Source organism: Nymphaea colorata, chromosome 10, assembly GCF_008831285.2.
Source record: "Nymphaea colorata isolate Beijing-Zhang1983 chromosome 10, ASM883128v2, whole genome shotgun sequence".
Classification (NCBI taxonomy): Eukaryota; Viridiplantae; Streptophyta; class Magnoliopsida; order Nymphaeales; family Nymphaeaceae; genus Nymphaea; species Nymphaea colorata.
This window is the reverse complement of record NC_045147.1, coordinates 2,598,028-2,616,881: the sequence shown is the minus strand read 5'-3', so window position 1 is coordinate 2,616,881 and position 18,854 is coordinate 2,598,028. Positions and strand designations below refer to the sequence as shown.

The following is an 18,854-nucleotide window of genomic DNA, read 5'->3' as shown; positions in this document are numbered from 1 at the left end:
GGAGGTAAATCAACAATGTCCCAAGTTGAATTTTCTTCGAGTGCACGAACTTCAGCACCCATAGCATCACACCATTCTGAAAATTGCATCGCTTCGTGGAAGGTTGATGGTTCGGAATGGCAGAGAAGAGAAGTGAAGAAAGCTTGGTAGTTAGGAGAGAAATGTTGGAGATGAAGGTAGTTAGCAATGGGGAACCTGGTGCCTTTAGTGGTTGCTGACGCCAATTTGGATGAATGGAGTAGCATTGGAAGTCCCTGAGGTGTGAAGGAGGCGCACGTACCCTGGTTGAGCACTGTACCGGTGGTGCAACATCAGGATGGGTGTTGGGAAGGGCTGGTTGGGTGGTCAAGGTAGGAGGGTCGACATATTTAAGAGGTTCATGAATAAAGAGAGGTATGACAACATCACTATGGGTGTCCTTGATATTGTGGAAAGGGAAGTTGTCTTCAAAAAATTTAACATCTTGGCTTGTGAAAATTTCTTGACTATTGAGATCTATAATTTATAAGCATTTTTGCCAAAAGGATATTCGATCAAAATGCATTTGCGAGAACGAGCGTCAAACTTGTGAGATTTTTCAATGTTATATGCATAACATAAACACCCAAAAACTCGAAGATGTTCATACTTGGGTTTCTTTTCATAAAGAATCTCGTAAGGGGTTTTGTCACGTAAAGGTTGTGTGGGCAACCGGTTTAGCAAGTAAGCAGCAAATATGATACAATCACCCCAAAACTTGATAGGAAGGCCAGCTTGAAAACGAAGGGCACGAGTGATATTTAATAAATATTTGTGCTTTCGTTATACCATTCCATTTTGTTGTGGGGTGGCAATGCAAGAGTGTTGGTGCTCTATGCCCTTATTATGCAACAAGGTTTCCATATGGGAGGAAAAAAACTCAGTCCCATTATCACTGCGAATTTTTTAAATGGTTGTAGAAAATTGATTTTCTATGAGGTTAAGACATTTTTCAACGTAAAAATATGTTTCCGATTTGTGGCGCATAAGAAAAACCCAGGTGCAACGGGAAAAATCATCCACAATAGTAAGAAAATAATGGGCGCCCAATAGTGAAGGTGTTTGATAGCCTCCCCATATGTCACAATGAACCAATTGAAATATGCTAGAAGTAGAGATAGAACTATTCGGAAATGGCAAACGTGTTTGTTTGGCAAGATAACATGTAGAACAATGTTCATGTTTGGAAGCAGAATTAAAAAAATTGAAAATAGCCTTCAAACGAGGAAAAGAGGGGTGACCAAGTCGAAGATGCCAGAGACTTTGCTGGTCTGATGAAACAGCAACAACATGTGGCCCTTCATCCTCAAGAACATATAGTCCATTTGCCATCCTACCATTCCCAATCATCTTCATCGAGCGTCGATCCTGAATAATGCAAGAATCATTGTCAAATATACTTGTCATTGATTTTCATTGACAAGTTTATGTACTGATATAAGATTAAAAGTAAAAGAGGGAATACAAAGAACATTATGCAAAGTAATGGAGGGGTTTAAGTGAAGTTGACCAACTTGTGTGACGGGTGTAGAAGAACCATTAAGAAGCTGGACCGGATTTGATTTAACTACCGATGGATGAATAAGACTGGATAATGAATTGGTGATATGGTGTCTAGCACCAAAATCGATTATCCAAGTTTGGGAAGAAGTTTGACAAGCAAGTGATAGGGTAGTACCTGCGAGATTGACTTTGGGATTCTTGGAATTCACAAACTCTAGAAACTGTTGGAAGAGATCTGAATTGGGAGAAGCTGGCAGTTCTGGTGGTTTGATAGGGTTGCCGAGAGATGCAATATTAGTTGTGGACGAGTTTGCTTGTGGCTGTTGTCGTTGAACACCAAAGTTTTTCTTCTTAGGAAAGCCGTGTAGATGATAACATCGAGCTTTGGTGTGGCCTAATCGACCACAGTGATTACATTGGGGTCGAGGGCGTCCCATAAACCTAACGACATTATCATGACTTGTATCTTGGTGCTTTATGGCAGCTGCCACAGAAATAGTCAGGCTGAAGTGGAATATGAAGCTCTCGCTGTCTTTCTTCTTGAAACAATAAGGCATAAGCCTTGGAGGTGTTGGGCAGTGGTTCCATAAGAAGTATCTGGCTACGAATGGGGCCATAACTTTCATTCAAACCCATCAAAAACTGAATCAGTTTATCACGTTCTTGTATCTCAATCAACTTCTTTATTACTCCACAATCACATACCAGAGGAGTGACATATGCATCATATTCATCCCATAAACCTTTGATTCGTGTATAATAAATGCTTATAGGAGACTGACCTTGTTTGCAGTTGATGATTTGCTGTTGAATTTGATACAAGTGAGGAGCATTAGACTGCATGAATCTGATTTTTAGCTCCTTCCAAACAAAAGCAGCTTCTTTGGCATATACGACTGTTGGCATTAAGGACTTATGAATGACATTGAGTAGCCAAGAAAGGACCATATTATTGCATCTTTCCCAAGATATAACAAGGGATGGCAGAGATGCGGGTTTTGGTAGGGAACCGTCGACAAAACCCATCTTATTCTTTGCTAAGAGAGCCATGGTCATGGCACGCCTCCATGTTTCATAGTTGTCGCCAGTGAGAGGTTGAGAAACAAGGCAAGCACCAGGATTGTCAGAGTGGTGGAGGTAAAACAGATTGTCATCTTGGGCAATCGTTTCTGATCTTGAAGAGGACCCAATAGCTCCTTGAGTTTCAGCCATTGAAGAAACCAGACGCTTGCTGGCTGTTGCACAGAAATTGATCTCTCCTTGCTGGACTGTCAAGACGCCCGCACTTGCCAAATTTTATAAAATCATGAAGAAGTCCGTTTGAGCTTGAAATTTGCCCTATTGGTTGAGCAGCTAAGGAGGAGTAGACGCCCCAAATTTGGCCTCGATCCGAGTACCCAGTGGGAATCGCACGTAGGTTGAAGCTCTCTATCGACTGCGAACTTCAGCTCCCTGTTCGGAAACGCCCATCGCACAACAACGGCTTTCCTTGGGACGATTTCTCCTCAATTTAAAGTTAAACAACAATGAAATCATAGGCAATAGCTAGATAATTAAAAATGCACCAAATCAAGTTAATAGATCACCAGATCATGTGAAGAACTCGACAATCTGAATGAAAATCGGGTCGCTGCTGCCAATGGTGGAGATATTGAAGAAATCACCGCTGATTTTCGCTTAATTCCGGCCGAAAGGGGGAGTTCCGTCAATACTGCATAGATTGGCCTCAAACTTGGTGGGAATCATCGTGGGGATGTGGCAGATCGAATGGTATTGGAAGCCCCTTGATATCGCCGGCCGATCGCCGGTAATTTGGATGGGTTCTCAATAGATAGTACAGAGCTCAGGTATTTTGGTTGATTCCCACTCGGTTCTTCTCCAGATGGAATGGAAGCATGCCCGACAGTTGAAGTTAGTGACTCTCTAGCGACAGCCACAGGATAGGCAGTAGATCTCTTTGTTCTTCCTCTATTTCTCGCGATTAACCTTGCTCTGATACCATATTAAGAACGAGAGGGAAAGAGTGAAGAACAAAGAACAAATTCTTCTTTTCATATTCAATGTGTATAAGCCTTACCCAAGCCTTACCCAACGTAAGTTATTTATACAAGATTCAATGCTCATCTTCCCTATTTTCTCGAATATACAACAAGATGATAAACAAGGCAAGATAGGGAGTCACCAATAGAATAAGACAAGATCACGGCTCAATCCAGCACAATCCCTTTCCTGAAATCACGATGTTGCTGATTCTCGATCTGCTTCCTGAAATCTCGATGCTGATTTGTGTAACATCTAACAAAATGGGGTTGAGATTTTGGAACCAGGACGACCGATCGACATCACCCACCTGCGTACTCTGGGCACCAAGTATCCCCTTGCCTTGAACTTATGTTTCGTGTGGCAACACAATGGTTAAAGAGTTGTTGACTCAATGGACAAAACAAAATAACAATTAGTATTTTAGATCAACTGTTATACATATACATGTAGTGGGTTTCATTAATTTTATCATAGGACTGGTTTTTCTTTTGTCACTGTCTCACTTGTGTTTTTTCCCTCACTCTGCCTCACAATCATATTCTCCATTGAAAATTAGTGGATCCTCTCTCTTCCACACACACACACACACACATACACACATATATATATATGGGTGGAGGATTGAGACTAAAACAAAAAAGAAAAAGATACAAACTAATACTAGATAATAAAAATACCTATCACCTTTTTTCTCCTTGTGTCCACTATGTTGGATCAAATAATGCTGGTTAAATGGTTAGGTGTTTCTTAAAAGCCAGAACGGCCATTTAATTTTTTGATATATATATATATATATATATATATATATATATATAGAGAGAGAGAGAGAGAGAGAGAGAGAGAGAGAGGTACTTGACAAACGACAAAATATTCCTCCACTAATACTAACATACTAACATAGCATGAAAAAGGAAAAGGAGAAGCAACAAGGACATGCTTGGCCAAATGGATGCTTGGCTTGGCATGTCTAACGAACTTGCTTATCTATGGCGAAAAAGGTAGAGGAAACAAGTAGAAGCAAGAAACTGACGACAGGCCATTGCATAGAAATGACAGTTATTAGCTTGCTTAATAACTTCACATGTTATTGGATGAGCAAAAGGTAATACCCCCATTCCCTCCACCTGTAAAAACCAACTCCTCTCAAGGCTACTTTTGGCACCACTTTTGTTATGCTTCAACTAGTATATTCATATAGCCGCTCCCCCAACCCCCACCCCAATTCCTTAGGGGCTATTTTTGGCACCTCATGATGACACTCTCGCGATGCTTCAACATTCATATTGATACCGCTACTCCTCTCTCCTTCTAAAACTTCTTTTGTAATTTCGAGAGTTGATACCACGAAAGTTCTTGGCCACCTACCATCCCCAGTCAATCCATTGTGCCAAGGAGATAATTATTTTGTATGTTGTAAACCAAATATAAGACAAGTACTAACCAAAACATGCTATAATGAATTTAAAACACTTAATTTGATGGTCATTCCTCTTTACTATCATTTTAAGTTTGCTTTTCCTTTTAAATATTGGATTTCATCTGTCTATGTAACACTTCATTATAAAATGTTGAGTCCCATATTAAAAATTATGAGAAATCTTTGAGAATTTATAAAGAGTTAGTTAAACAATGATTGTCCTGATTTTTAGCATTTTGAGGCTCCAACTAAAGCCATTAAGGGGGGTAGTTGAGATCCGTCACATTAGGAGCTCGAGTCTGCTGTAAGAATAGGAGTTGGGTTTGTGACACATCTTGTCAACCATATTCGCTTAATTAAATTATACAGGCCATGTAAATCCTTTTTTTTTTTAAAGAATAATCAATTATTTTCATTTTTAGATGTTTTAGGTTGGTCTTATTTTCTGTTTAGACATGATAGAATAGAATTGACATAGCTTGCCATGGTCCTCCTAGGAATATGGTGGTATATCACAAAATAATTGATTTACGTAATTATTGGTTGTAAATTTAAATTCTCAACTAAACATTGTTAAAAATTTAAAAACAATCAACAACACCGTCGTAGGTTAAGTTTTTTTAAGTATAAGCTTCTCCATCGAGTCCCCACCTTGTGACAAATTCTATTGCTTAAGTTTTTTTTTTTTTTCGTAAAAGTTGATGGTTAGAGCTTGTAGAAAGCAAAGCAATAACAACGAATAATACAAACAATGTGAAATGTTTTTTTTATATTTCTACAGATGATCGGGTGTCGAATTCAGAAACCAAATGGTGTATAATTAATCCTTTTTAGAGTAAGTTGATTGCTGAAATATTATAATTATTTTCATGCGATGTATATATGAGAGAGCCGAAATCGCCACTTTCCTTTTATTTATATATTTATATTATTCAATTTTAAGCTAAAGTGAGCCACGAAGACAGTATCAGCTGAGCTGCCGTGAATCCGTGATGCATGGGCCACCTACCCCGACTCCACCGAATTAATCTGGATCTGTTCGGATCCGGGTTGGTCTAGAGATCGGCGAACCATACGGAACGTCCCCTCTACTTGCTCTGAAAACGCATGGTGTTTTGAAATGCAAAAGAAATGGAAGGTAGGGGAATATGATCCGCTGCATCATGCATAATCTACCAAATTATATTTTGAAAAGATCTAAAATCAAGAAAGAAATATGTTTGGTTGTACTATTTTTTGATATACAATCCACCAGAAGATTCAAATCTAAGTAATTCGATGTTCGATCGATAGAATCATATAAATGCTCTATCACTTCATCTATCTTCATTCCTCAATGGAGCTGAATTCATTTAAGAATTCATTTATCCAAACCCAAAATTTGGATCTGAGTTCATATTTAGATCCACACATCCCCAATGTTGCTTTTATTTTTTTTTTATATTTACTTAAGAAAAACTGTTTTCTTTCAATATAATACTCATAAAATTATACTTTTATGTCTTTAAGGTTCTGACTTGCTTAGTGACTTTAATGGTTTTATAATATATCTTTCAACTCAGATGTCACACATGAATAACATTCCACAACAACCACGAAATTGAAACATCAAACCACTCTAAGGTGGCCGCTTTACCGCTCAGTTATGCTATACCTCTTAGGTTAATTTTATATTTATAGCTAAATTTGGTTTTTACATAATCCAGATCCAGTGCATATGTTTGGATCCTGGTCGGAGGAGGAGGGAGAGATGAGAAGGAAAGAAAAAGCTGTGACTTCTGCGTCGCCATTATCCTTCTCCATCTTCCTTTTGTTTTTTTAAGTATAAATTTTGCCTTTTTACCTTTCTATCTAAGAAATAAATTGGAAATGGCGCTCTCGTCAGTCTGGCTCCCAATTGAGAGCGCATCTGCGTCGGCTTGTCCTAACTATTTTTCTTTTTCAGCTTAAAAAATAATTATAATATTTATTAAAATGGTGAGTCCAAACCGTTTCGGTTTGTTAGTCAATACGATTCGTACCGGACGAGACGGAAAAGGGAAAAGCAAAGGTTGGAAAACTCAACTGCTAACGTTTCGGGGTGCCTGCGGGCATGTATCGGTCAATTTAAATGTTTCTTCACGTTACAGTGAGTCGTGTTTTAAACCGACTCAGTGGATAAGTGTCCATGTCTCGTTTTTTGAAACTGATTCGGTCGATAAAGGTTGCCCACTCAGAGTTTTAAATTGATTTTTCGAGTAAAGTAAAAATAAAGAGGGGAGAGATTTGTCAAGTGGGAATCGAAGTGAATCGGAAAAGGAGAAAGAGAACCGCCGGGACGTCGCGCAGCGGATCGTCTTCCTCCTCAAAGTTAAAAAGAGAGGTTTTAATGGAACAAAAAAGGGGAAAAGGTTAAAAAAATTTGAAAAGAACACATGAGAGGACAGGAGGGGGAGTTCCTCACTCTTTCTCTCTCTAAAAAAGTCTAGACACGAAGTCGAAGTCCGAATCCCCAAAAATCAAAATCTATTTTGGTCGCTGGCGTCGCGGCGCTCGGCTCCTCACTCCAATCCGCTTCTCTCTCTCCCTCTTCTTCTCGCTCAGCTCCTGAGCCTTGCTCTTGGTGGCGGCCTCACCCCCGCCCCTCTCTCTTCCCTCCCTCTTTTTGTTTTTCTCCTCCTCCTCCTTCTTTGGTCCTTCCTTCCCGCTCTCTTCCCCTAAACTCACGGACTCGTAGCTCCAACTTCCTGCTTCCCTGATTCTACCTTGGCCCTCCTCTCTCTCTCCCTCCCTCCCTCCCTCCCTCTCTCTCTCTCTCCCTTTCTGTCTGTGTGCGCGCGTGTGAGCGGAAGATGAAGTAATCTTAGTCAGGAGCTTCAGATCACAATTGACGGTTATCGACTAGAGGGCACGATCGGGATGACAGCAGCCTCTGGCGGGGCTCACCCTATTGGGGTTTTTAGCCACTGCGGTAGAACTAAACCCTTGAGATTTTTTCCCTCCTCGTCTCTTGGGTAAGCTCTCTCTCTCTCTCTCTCTCTCTCTCTCTCTCTCTCTCTCTCTCTGAGGCAGTTGGGTGCCCGAATTCCTGCTCGGTTCTCTTTTGTTTACACATTAAAGCTTGGTTTGTTAAACTTGTATATAGATGCTGGGTTCCATATTTTGCTGATTAACTGCTTCATTTGCATTATTTGGCGCCGTGGTTTTTTTTTTTTTTGGGTTCTATAAAGGACTCGTTTTTCTTTTACCAACTAAGCTGGTACACCTTCTTCATACTTGGCACATGTTCTGCCTGGTGCGGCTGATTGCATGCTCCAACCGTTCACTTTCTTTTTAATTGAATTTATAAGATTCACTTGCATGCTCTTGCTTTTTTAATTTCGTCTGGTATTCCATCAAGTTTGCAAGGCATGTTGGAAACTTGGAAGGCAGAAAAAATTGAGATGTGAATGTAGTGGCGTTTCACAATGTTCTTATGAACTCAAAAGAGAGTAAGCTGTAGGCATATCCCAAGGACAGACTCACCTGATTGGTTTCCTTCTTTGTCGTTAAGGCTGAACCTTTTGCTTAATCTTGTAAGACCCTCTCTGGCCGGGCAGTGCCTAACCCCGTCTTGCCAATCAAAGAGACAAAGGAAAATTCCCCAGCTGCGGTTGAACGCGTGCTACCATATTATGCTAAGAGATGCTCTGTGTATAATGCGTTGCATACCCTCAACTAACATTCGGAGGTCTCACAGTTTAGGTCTACTGAACAATGGAGTTAGTGGGTTGATCTTGAAAAAAAGGCTTGAGTGAGTTGGTGAATGAGCAAGCGAGTTTTTGCTCCAGCTTAATAAGAGTGGAGCAAGAGTGTGGACTAGGGAGCTCTTGACCTGGTTTCATCAACTTGAAGGTTTTCACCCAAACTGCCAAGTGAAGATGTATGGAGCTCTTGTCGTCCCCTGCGCCGCCAATCCTTCTCCAAGAAAATGCAAAGTCCTTTTGCTTCCAAAGCAATGAGTGTGCACCTTGTTCTTGGTGAATGATAGACTTTTCTTGCATTCTTCTATATTTTCAGTGAGGCCACACGGTCAAACCTGAGAATTATTTATTTTCTTTTTCTGAAAACCACGAGCATGGCCATGTATGAAACAAGGAAAGCTTCTTATGAACCTATGTTCATGAGGCATGGCCAAAATGCTCTTCCTATAGAGATTTTAGCTTATTGGTGATTCAATATTTTTGGTTGAGATTAGGTGCACTTTTATGAAGATTATGACTTACCATATTATCCAACTCTGTATTTGTTGTCTTCTGAGGTCACTGTTTTGTTGCAATTATGAAAACACTTAACTTAATTGTTTGACTCCATTGCTAGTTAGTTCCAGAAGATATTAGCTGGCTATTCTTCTTCATCATGCTATAGCATTATGACTTTTTCATAATGTTCTTCTGAGTGGTGTCATACAAGCTGTTGGCCATGTGTTTCAAACAAAGAAATGTCAGTTTTAGGATCCTATCATTGCTGTACATTTGACTGAATTTCTAAGCTGGCACACTTGATTTGTTGCAGCTATTAAGTGAGACTACTTTATGTCACCAGCTGAGCTTTCCTCAAGTTCTATTTTGTTCCTGACAGTTTTCAGTTAGCTACTGCAGTAACTTCAATTAATTTTGAGTTTGTAGAGTGTCTTTCTTTTGGGGTGGGCTGGGTGGCTGCTGAGGTGATTGTCATTCACCTAGTGTGCTAAATCTTATCTTAAACTTCGTTCATTTATTTCTTATTTTTTGCAATTTTTTTTCCTCTTACCATGACCTTGTTTTTTATATTAATTATTTTCTTCCTTTCAGCAACTGAGGGTATTGGTATTTGTGGATGAGATATTGGAGGTGCAGAAGCTGCTGTTTATCATGCTTGCACATAAAAAGGTTCAAGTCCTTTGTCTGTGAGTAGAATTTTTTTATTTACTTTTTAAAGTTTAGAGCATTTTAAATTGTTTCATTAAGCGCTTATAGTTTCTTTTTTTTTTTTCAACTGGCAGAAAATTTTGGATGTAAACTCCGGGCATTACTAAGTGAAAGATGAATAATGCATTTAAAAGTAAGAATGTTGTTGCAATCCTCCATTCCTGATTTGCTTCCTGCGCCAATTGTCATTAGCTAATCTTGGTCTCACAGGCTGCCATGTGGTTGTTATAATTTATGCTGGTGAGCAATATGCTGGATGTTACTAGCAATTATATGAGATATGGAATCTTGGTTTACTATGGCATTCATCATTACAAATGATGTTGGAACTATGGTTCTAACATGAAAAAAGCGTATCGTAAGGCGTATCGGTCGGGCTTTAAGATACGCCGTATCGTAACGTATCGTAACCATATCGTAAATTTTAAAAAAATAATAATAATAAATCAGAAAAATTTTTAAAAAAAAATCAAAAAATTCATAAAAAATCAGAAAAAATTAAAAATAATAAATTCTTCATAGAAAACATGGTTTAGTCTTTTAGATAATGATAGACTTATTATTTTGCTAAATGCTATAAACTTACACGTTCACGGTTCATCATTCATACTTCATAGACATCAAAATTCATAACAATATCATTCTTTTTCATCTTTATCTTCATGGTTTAAAAAAAACCATTTCCTCTCAATGGGAATCAGCCACCCATGCACAAATCCATGGTTTAATAGATGATTTCACGGTGACAATCGATGATTTCACAATGAAAATCGATGATTTCACAATGGAAATCAATGATTTCCCTCTAAAACGGTACAATCTATAGATTAGAAATGAGGAAGGGGTGGGTTTTTATAAAAAAACTCGAAAAAATGGGGTTCAAGTCTCCTTTTTAGAAATCAGCCCGTATAGTACGATACGGGCCGTATCGTACGATACGGGGGCCCGTATCGCACGTATCGTACGATACGGGGGCCCGTATCGCACGTATCGTACGATACAGGTACGATACACCCCCATTTGCGATACAGGGGGTGTATCGTATCGTATTTTACAAACGATACGATACGTATCGTACGATACGGCCCCGTATCGTACGATACGTACAACACTGCCAACATCACATTCATATGAAATTTTAGAGACTAAATTGCTAGCAAAGAAGCAGTTTGACTGCTGATGCCACTGAATAAAGCTTTCGGAGAACCAGTGGATTTTTCAGTTATGCATCCATGTATGTGTACATAATGCATGCAGTTCATCTTGTGAAGAAATAATAAATAGCAAAAAAAAGAAAAAAAAATGATGTTTGTAATTCAAAGAGAGAAATAAAGGAAAAGAAAATCAAAAGTACAACCTGTACTCGATTTTGCAGTAAGACTAAGAGAATCCTAGTCCCTAGATAATTTGAAAAGTAAGATTATAAGTAATTTATTAGCTAAGTTGGGCGATTTTGATAATGTGTTGTACATGTTCAAAAGTTTGATGTTTAACTTTTAGATAGTATTGTTCTATGATATTTTAAATGATTTTTCCAGTATTTCGTGGAACAACCTGTACTGGATTTGAATTTTTTCTTTCAAAGTGGATGTCATGTTCAAAATTTTGGCAAGTGTAATGTTATGTGACTTTTGTCTTCTGTAGAGCTGGACAGCAAACCATCCATGGACATGGCACTTATTCCAACTGCTCAGGCAATTGATATTGGATTGGGTGCTTCTGATAAAGGAAATACTGTTCCCAGTGTCAAGCCAAAGAAGAAATCAATGACATCCTTTTTCCTAAGGTTTTTTGAAACGGCTGCAGATGGGAAAAGTCGTCGATGCAAGTTCTGCAAACAAAGCTATTCAATTGCTACTGCTACTGGTCAGTATTGCAATTTGTTTGTTCTACATTTCCTTAAAATAAAAATAAAGTCCTTCTGGTTGATCTCTTTCCTTTGAGGTATTTTTGCTGCTTCCTAGTAAATATTCACAGCAATTCCTTATTTGCTGTCAGAGACTTTGGTAATGCTTGTCAAAATTTGGTTATGCAACAGTTATTGCCTTTTTTAAAGATTTTTCTTTTTCTCTTACACTTTCTGCTTTCATCTTTCTTTATTGGAGAACAACTCCCTCGATGCAGCAGTATATTGTCTGCTACCATAGCAATCGATGATGTATGAATAATGAGGCTACAGCTTCTGATTCATACTTAAACGAATGAGATCAGCTCTCAGTGAGAGCCTTTTTTCTATAGTAGAACTGCATTTCATTTGATTCCTGCTTTTTTTCTTCTACGTGAAGGTAATCTGGGAAGGCACCTTAATAATCGACATCCTGGATATGACCAGCAAGGTGACTCTGTTGGCCCAGCCATTCTGGCTCCTTCATCATCCAAGAAGGCCCAGCTTCCTACCAAACAACCATCCCTAGATCTTGACCATCTTAATTGGTTGCTACTTAAGTGGCTTATTGGTGGCTCGCTTTCCCCATCAGCCTTTGAGGATGCAGGTCTTATAGATGCCTTCAAATTCCTCAGTTCATCGGTGAAGTTTTGGTCAAAAGCAAAGGCACAATCTGTAATTGTTGATGCCTTCAAGAGCATGAGAGAGGATGTGAGAATGTTCTTACGGCAGGTGAGCAGTAAGATATCTATTACCCTTGATTTCTGGGCTTCTTATGAGAAAGTACCCTATATGAGTGTCACGGGGAGTTGGATTGATGAAAACTGGTGCGCCCAGAAGGTTCTTCTTGATGTTGTTCACATACCATATCCGCATGGAGGACTGGAGATTTACCACTCACTGTTTAAGATACTGGAGATGTTTGATATCAATAGTAGGATCCTTGCATGCACGTATGATAACAATCAGAATGCAATTATTGCTTGCCGCATGCTGAAAGACTACTTAGATGATCTGAAGATGCCATTTACCCACATCCCCTGTGGAGCTCATACACTTAACCTAATTATCGAGGATGGGCTGCGATCTGTTAAAGCTACCATTTCAAAGGTTCGGGAATGTGTTATTGAGATGAATGCTTCACCTGAAATTGCTCAAGATTTCTGTGAGTTGGCATCATCTTGTCAAGAAGGTTCATGGAAATTTCCTCTTGATGCCTCTGTGCGTTGGACTGGTCACTACATGATGCTTGATGTCGCAGCCAAGGTACATATAGTCCATTCACTCTGAATTCATTCATCATCATTTTATTAATAACTGGTAGTTTAGTGGTCATTCGTATGTGGTATGGAGTTTTCTATCATTATTGTTTCTGCAGTTGATGTCTAGAGTTCTTTATTTTTGCATCTTGATCATTTACGGAATGTAAGTTAGAAACTGTCAATCGTGTTTTTTCTTGATCTCAACTGTTTGTATGCTGCAGGCACATACTGCAATGGATGCTGTTATCATGAAGAATGAAAAAATACTTGGAAGGAACCAGATGACTTCTGCAGAGAAGATGGCAGTTGACCGCACACAGAGATATCTGGAACCATTTTATAAAACTACAAACAATCTCTGTGCCAGCAAATTTCCAACAATTGGTCTAGTTCTCTTTTTCATGGACAATGTCGTGGAAATGATAAGCACTTGCAGAGATTCTCGTTATGATCAAGAGTGGCTGAAAGCTGCTGCAGTAGATATGGGTAACAAAGCACTGAAGTATAGCAGCCAGGTTTATAATTTGTACACATACATTTCTGCAATTCTTGATCCCAGAATCAAAGGGGAGCTTGTACCTATGGATTTAAACAGCGAGAGAAATCTGGAGGCTGCCAGAAACCTCTTTGTGATGAATTATTCATCTGGGCATTTCACAACAATATCAAATGGTTATGGCAGTCAGGAAAACGAGGAAGCTGGCAACTCTGTTGTTTCTTTTGCAGAGGAGATAGCACGCAAAAGACGGAGGGTGAGCATGAGCAGTGCAACTGATGAGCTGACTCAATATTTATCTGAGCCTCCAGTACCCATGCCAACTGATATTCTGGACTGGTGGAAGGTGAACAGCACACGGTATCCTCGTCTTGCTGTTATGGCTCGTGATTATTTGGCAATTCAGCCAACATCTGTGCCACCCGAGAATCTGTTTTCTACAGTGGGTGACACTGAAGATAAGCAACGACTATGCCTGTCACACGACAATGCACAAGTGATCTTGTGTGTTCGGTCGTGGATGAAGAGTGGGTTCAAGATTCGGGCTGGTCAGTTGGATTAGGAGAAACTGGGTCGGGATCATCTCTTGAGTATGTGCTTCATGGGAAGTTAAGTTGTGGTGCCAGCATCTGTAGAATTGTTGTATCATTTAACATTGTCCTAAAGGGCCAGTGTTTGTTCCCTATGTAGCTATTTAAAAGAACAAGAGTATATTCTTAGGCCACGCTTCATGATGTGCAGTCACCTAATGATGACAAAGCACCTTCTAACATGTGCTATTTCACGTTTGCTTTGCCCTGTAATCCGGAGGTCCTTTTGATTATTTTCACGGGCAGAGTAAATTCACCGGCTCTGGAGAAAAATACTTTTGCCATCTGAGATTATACAGTGCCCTCTCTAGAAAAATAAAACCCTCTGTAACTCTGTCAGTTATCGTTCGAGTGGCAATCATAGGTTGACATACCACAGCTATGGTTTCTCAGCGTGTGTATTTTTTATGTGATAAAACAAAATGAAAAGGCTGTATACTCCAAGGGGATCACTTTCGGATTCCGTTTGGTTATACTGCATGACATTTTGCTTGTTGACAGAGGTGTATATCTGGCTTATTGTTGGCCCCGATCAGGTCATGATAGAGATTGGCCTAGCTTAATACTTGAGATTTTCAATCCTATAGCTTTGAAAGCTGAGCTCCCATTTACAGAAAAAAGACACTGTAAAGGGAATTGACCAAAACCACCCTTGAAAAGTTGCTGAACTATATGGAAATTATTCTCTTCATTGCTCCTTTTCATGTACTTTTTCACTAATGCTGAATCAGCGTGGACTCTTGGTAATGGGAAAAATATCGTTCACAAAAAAACTTCCATAAAGTTCCGTGAGAAGTGATGTCCGTCCAAGGAATGAACGTGTTCATATAAAAAATATTTTGGGAACCCCGAGTCTGAAGTTAAAGGGAGCATTTGCTTTCCATTCTTTTTTTCTTTATCTTCACGGACTTATTTAGAATATACATAACCAAGTTAATATGACACACACTTGATTTATTCATTTTTCTACAAACCAGATCTAACTGCTTTCGAGCACTATTAATCTCAAATTGTAACTTATAGAGTTTCAGCATTATTCCTACCAGGAAAAGGTAAATATATAACTTCGCACCGGAAAAAAACTTTTGCACATTAAAAAAGGCACATCCAAGTTTGTCTGCAAAGTTTAATGGAAAATCGATTTCGTACTAGAAATGAAAGCCAATTTGGATAACACCAAAAATGAGTTTTGCCAAAATTCATTTTTAACAAAAACTGTTTTCTAAAAGAGTGAATAACCTAACATTCCCTCATAAAAAAGAACGTGATTGATCATATTACGCAAACAGTCTTTAAAAAAAAATTTAAAAAGCAAAATTTTTAAATAACTAATAATAAAACCAATTTTTTTTTTTTTTTTTTTTTTTAATGTGCCATCCATGCTGCCATTTTACTATATTACCTTGCATGTCCCAGGCAACTGCAAGTGGCAGTTCGATCGGCATGTGTCCTGTTCTCCTCTCCATTGTCCGAGACCAACACGATAAGGATGGATAAAGGAACAGTGTGCAGCCCCAGCTCCACTTTAACCACTGCAGCGTTAAAGAGTAAAGAGAACAAGAGAACAAGCAAGACTTTCCTTCTTGGTGTCTCCGCTTGCGGCGTTCCATGGCTACTTTCACCAAGCCATTCTATGCTCTGCTCTTCCTTGCTAGACTCACATCTGTCATTGTGGCAGTGCTGGTGCTCATCTGGGCGTTCAGATTCAGGACATCCTTCCTGCTTCCTTCTTCCTCCAAGACGGACACAGTCTACAGTGTGCATACCACTTAATGCTTGTCTTTGCCAAACTTCAGGGCAATGTCGTTTCGGCCTTATTTCCCTTTGTTTACCCGTTCTTTCTGTCACTTGCAGGTGTTGCACCCTCTTGTAATGGTCATCGGCTTCATACTTGTCAGTGGGGAAGGTACAGCTCTTTTGCAAGTCTTTTAATGTTGCTCTCTCTCTCTCTCTGTCTCACACCTGCTTGACACCCATTTCCATTTTTTGTGGTTCCAGCTATTCTTATACATAAAGCTCTGCCAAGTTGGTCTAGAAATTTCAAGAAATCTCTGCATCTATTTCTGCAAGCAGTGGCTCTGGGTTTAGGATTCTTCGGCATCTGGATCAAGTTCTATAAGTACAAGGGTTTTGCCAATTTCTACAGCCTGCATTCTTGGATGGGCTTGATCTGTATGTGCTTGTTTGTCTCCCAGGTCAGTCGTGATCATCAACCCATTTGGTCTTTTGGTTCTTTTCCAATTCCTCTTTCGTTTTAGAATTTCTCAGCGGGAGGAATCCATGAAAAAGAGGACCTGAACCATTTTAACTGATACCCATTTATCCTTTCTTTGTTATTTATCACATTCCGCTTCTATTGGTGCAGTGGATCGTTGGATTCATGAGTTTTTGGCACAGAGGAGAAGTGCGTGGAGTGAGGGTTTATGTCCTGCCATGGCATGTCTTTGTTGGCCTCTACACATATGCATTGTCCGTGGCAACAGCTGAAACTGGGCTCCTGGAGAAGCTCACATTCTTGCAGGGCAAAGGTTTGGTGTTAAGGAACTCTCCAGAGTCCATGGTTGTTAATTTCTTAGGTCTTGGGCTGTCTCTGCTCGGTGCCCTTGTCATCCTTGCTGCTGTATGTCAAAACCCTACTAACATCGCTCACATTATTGGAAAGTAACTGTTCTTTTCCGCCTTCTTCCACAGGCCAAAGAGTTGGCAGAAGAAGTATTCCGAGAAAAAGAAAAAGAGTTCATGCTCGCTAGCTTTCCTTTCCTCAGCATTATTTTCTTTTTCCTGCTGTGATCAATGTGCAGATTTTGGGGAAGAGTCTGCTTCACGCTTGCGCTGTTGCAAGTAGTTGTTGTCTCGAGGCACAAGCCTACCGACACCTGAACTTCAACATTTTTTTATGGACCCTACCCATGTGAGACGATGATGGATAATAGCCGAAATTTTATTGCAAGAAAGTGAGACGACAAACCTGTACTCCTGCGACCAGAATGAAAAGTTTAAAAGGAAACAGGCGCAAACTGAACGTTGGGAAACTCTCTCAATAGCTTCTCTTTTGTTCATGAAGGGGACCGAGTTTTTACGGTGAGATTTCTTGAACGCAAATGTCAAGAGTAAAGCATCTCAAAACGGTCAATGCAGACATTACTGGGCTTCTAGAAGTATATGATCCGATTGTTGGTGTACTGTTTCTTTGGTCTGGTTGTGCTTGTGCCCGACTTGGGCCTGGTTGAGCTCTGTCCATGGCCGTCTCTCAATTATCAGGAACCATTAAGGGAGAGCATCTTTTATTGTAACGAGGATCAGCAGGCAACCTTTCCTTTTAAGGGTTGTCAGGCCATGGGGTTTTTTTTATTTGGACTGTGTAAACTTGGCTGGATTCCAACAATGGCGGCCACTTGTTAACGGTTCCTTTTGTAGGCCCATTTTAGTTGTGCGACCTCTCAGTAAGCTATGTTCTTAAAAATTGGTGTCATACACACAAAGTGTTTTTAGGGGCGTTTGGTTGCTTCTGATCTAAAATTCTTAGAACTTAAAGATCTTAGGGGTGTAATACTTAGGATTTGCTCCTTAGGATTTGAGAATTTGGATTTAAGATCTGATTCTTCTCCTTTTGATCTCAAATCCAACATCTTTTCAAAGCAAAAAGACAAAACAAATTTCAAGTGTGGATCTTTAGGTCCAACCTAAGAACTTTAGTTTGATAAAACATTGACTCTACCGTGAATCTTTTGCTACACCAGCAAAAACATGTTACATAAGATTAAATCTGAAACAAACGAACGCCCCATTAATAATTCTCCGTCAACCTCATCTGTTCCTTGGATGGTATGGCATCGGATGATGCGTTTAGTAAATCGATATATTTAAAGGATGGTTCTTGTCATTATCAGTCTGAATGTGCATCATCGTTGTCAATATGATGCATGTACACGTTTATATATATATATTTTTAAAATTTAAATCAATTTAAAGTTATTTTTTAATTAAAAGCAAAAAACTGCACCAATTGATGTTGGCAACATTATTTTTTTGTCCAAAGGGGCATAGCATTGTCATTTTCAGGGTTGTAAACAGTGGTAAGTTTGACACTGGCGCAATTGTGTAGCTCACAAAAAATGGTTATTTTTATATTGAATTTCAATTGAATTTCTATATCGGTGTTCCTTAAAAATCTAAAATTATATAATTAGTGTCCTTAAAACTTTTTAGCTCTGCGCTTGATTGAAGGGTAGTCTACCTAGACCATTGGGAGTATAGTTTTGAGAGTTTTATGCCGAAGGCAGGTTTCCCTTTCAAATAGGAGGATGTGAGGTTGGAAATGAAATTGAATGCCTTGTGACATAAATTGACAAAACCTAAGAACCAGACCACCGTTAAAATCTACGCTGAAACTTGTTCCCTAGTGCCAAGCCAAATATTGTTTAAATTTCTGTGTCAGCTTAAATGTTGTTTAAATCTTCAATTTATTTGAATCCAAGTTTTCACAAGAAGCAAATGTTGAAAACCTGCTGGGTTTGAACGTCCTAGAAGAAAACTGCTGAGTTTTAACGGTTATGATCCATGCTTCAACTTCCAAATTCAGTTACTTGGATTCAATGATGGTCCAAGGAGTGCTTTTCAAATTTAATCCAAGTCTCGATTCTCAAATTCAAGTAGACGGGCACGTTTTTTCCCCCTAAGATCAAATTCATAGATATCGATCTTTTATGGAC

The 18,854-nt window shown here is 39.3% G+C and overlaps 2 protein-coding genes across 3 annotated transcripts; both read left to right on the top strand.

Moving 5' to 3' along the window:
- Positions 1-7,457: 7,457 nt before the first annotated feature.
- On the top strand, positions 7,458-14,324 carry LOC116263003 (putative AC transposase). Its single transcript, XM_031642565.2, has 6 exons — positions 7,458-7,974; positions 9,793-9,887; positions 9,984-10,042; positions 11,554-11,775; positions 12,195-13,060; positions 13,278-14,324. The coding sequence occupies exons 3-6, from the start codon at positions 10,024-10,026 to the stop codon at positions 14,112-14,114; spliced, it is 1,944 nt and encodes a 647-aa protein (XP_031498425.1). The 5' UTR covers positions 7,458-7,974; positions 9,793-9,887; positions 9,984-10,023; the 3' UTR covers positions 14,115-14,324.
- Positions 14,325-15,580: 1,256 nt separating this feature from the next.
- On the top strand, positions 15,581-17,564 carry LOC116262822 (probable transmembrane ascorbate ferrireductase 4). 2 transcript variants are annotated; one of them, XM_050080196.1, is made up of 5 exons: positions 15,581-15,898; positions 15,997-16,048; positions 16,141-16,337; positions 16,508-16,670; positions 16,834-17,564. In XM_050080196.1, exons 1-5 carry the CDS (start codon positions 15,632-15,634, stop codon positions 16,890-16,892), a joined length of 738 nt encoding a protein of 245 aa, XP_049936153.1. In that variant the 5' UTR covers positions 15,581-15,631; the 3' UTR covers positions 16,893-17,564. The 2 variants fall into 2 exon arrangements, with proteins under 2 accessions (XP_049936153.1, XP_031498189.1); XM_031642329.2 differs by having other exon boundaries at positions 15,630-15,900; positions 16,508-17,564.
- Positions 17,565-18,854: the final 1,290 nt, after the last annotated feature.

Bases quoted from the DNA above. Each gene is read 5' to 3' on its own strand.
- LOC116263003 (XM_031642565.2), top strand. The intron at 11,776-12,194 runs GTCAGTATTGCA...TTCTACGTGAAG, and splicing joins TTCAATTGCTACTGCTACTG to GTAATCTGGGAAGGCACCTT. The intron at 13,061-13,277 runs GTACATATAGTC...TGTATGCTGCAG, and splicing joins TGCTTGATGTCGCAGCCAAG to GCACATACTGCAATGGATGC.
- LOC116262822 (XM_050080196.1), top strand. From the start codon at position 15,632: ATGGATAAAGGAACAGTGTGCAGCCCCAGCTCCACTTTAACCACTGCA. The intron at 15,899-15,996 runs GTGTGCATACCA...TGTCACTTGCAG, and splicing joins CAAGACGGACACAGTCTACA to GTGTTGCACCCTCTTGTAAT. The intron at 16,338-16,507 runs GTCAGTCGTGAT...CTATTGGTGCAG, and splicing joins TGTGCTTGTTTGTCTCCCAG to TGGATCGTTGGATTCATGAG.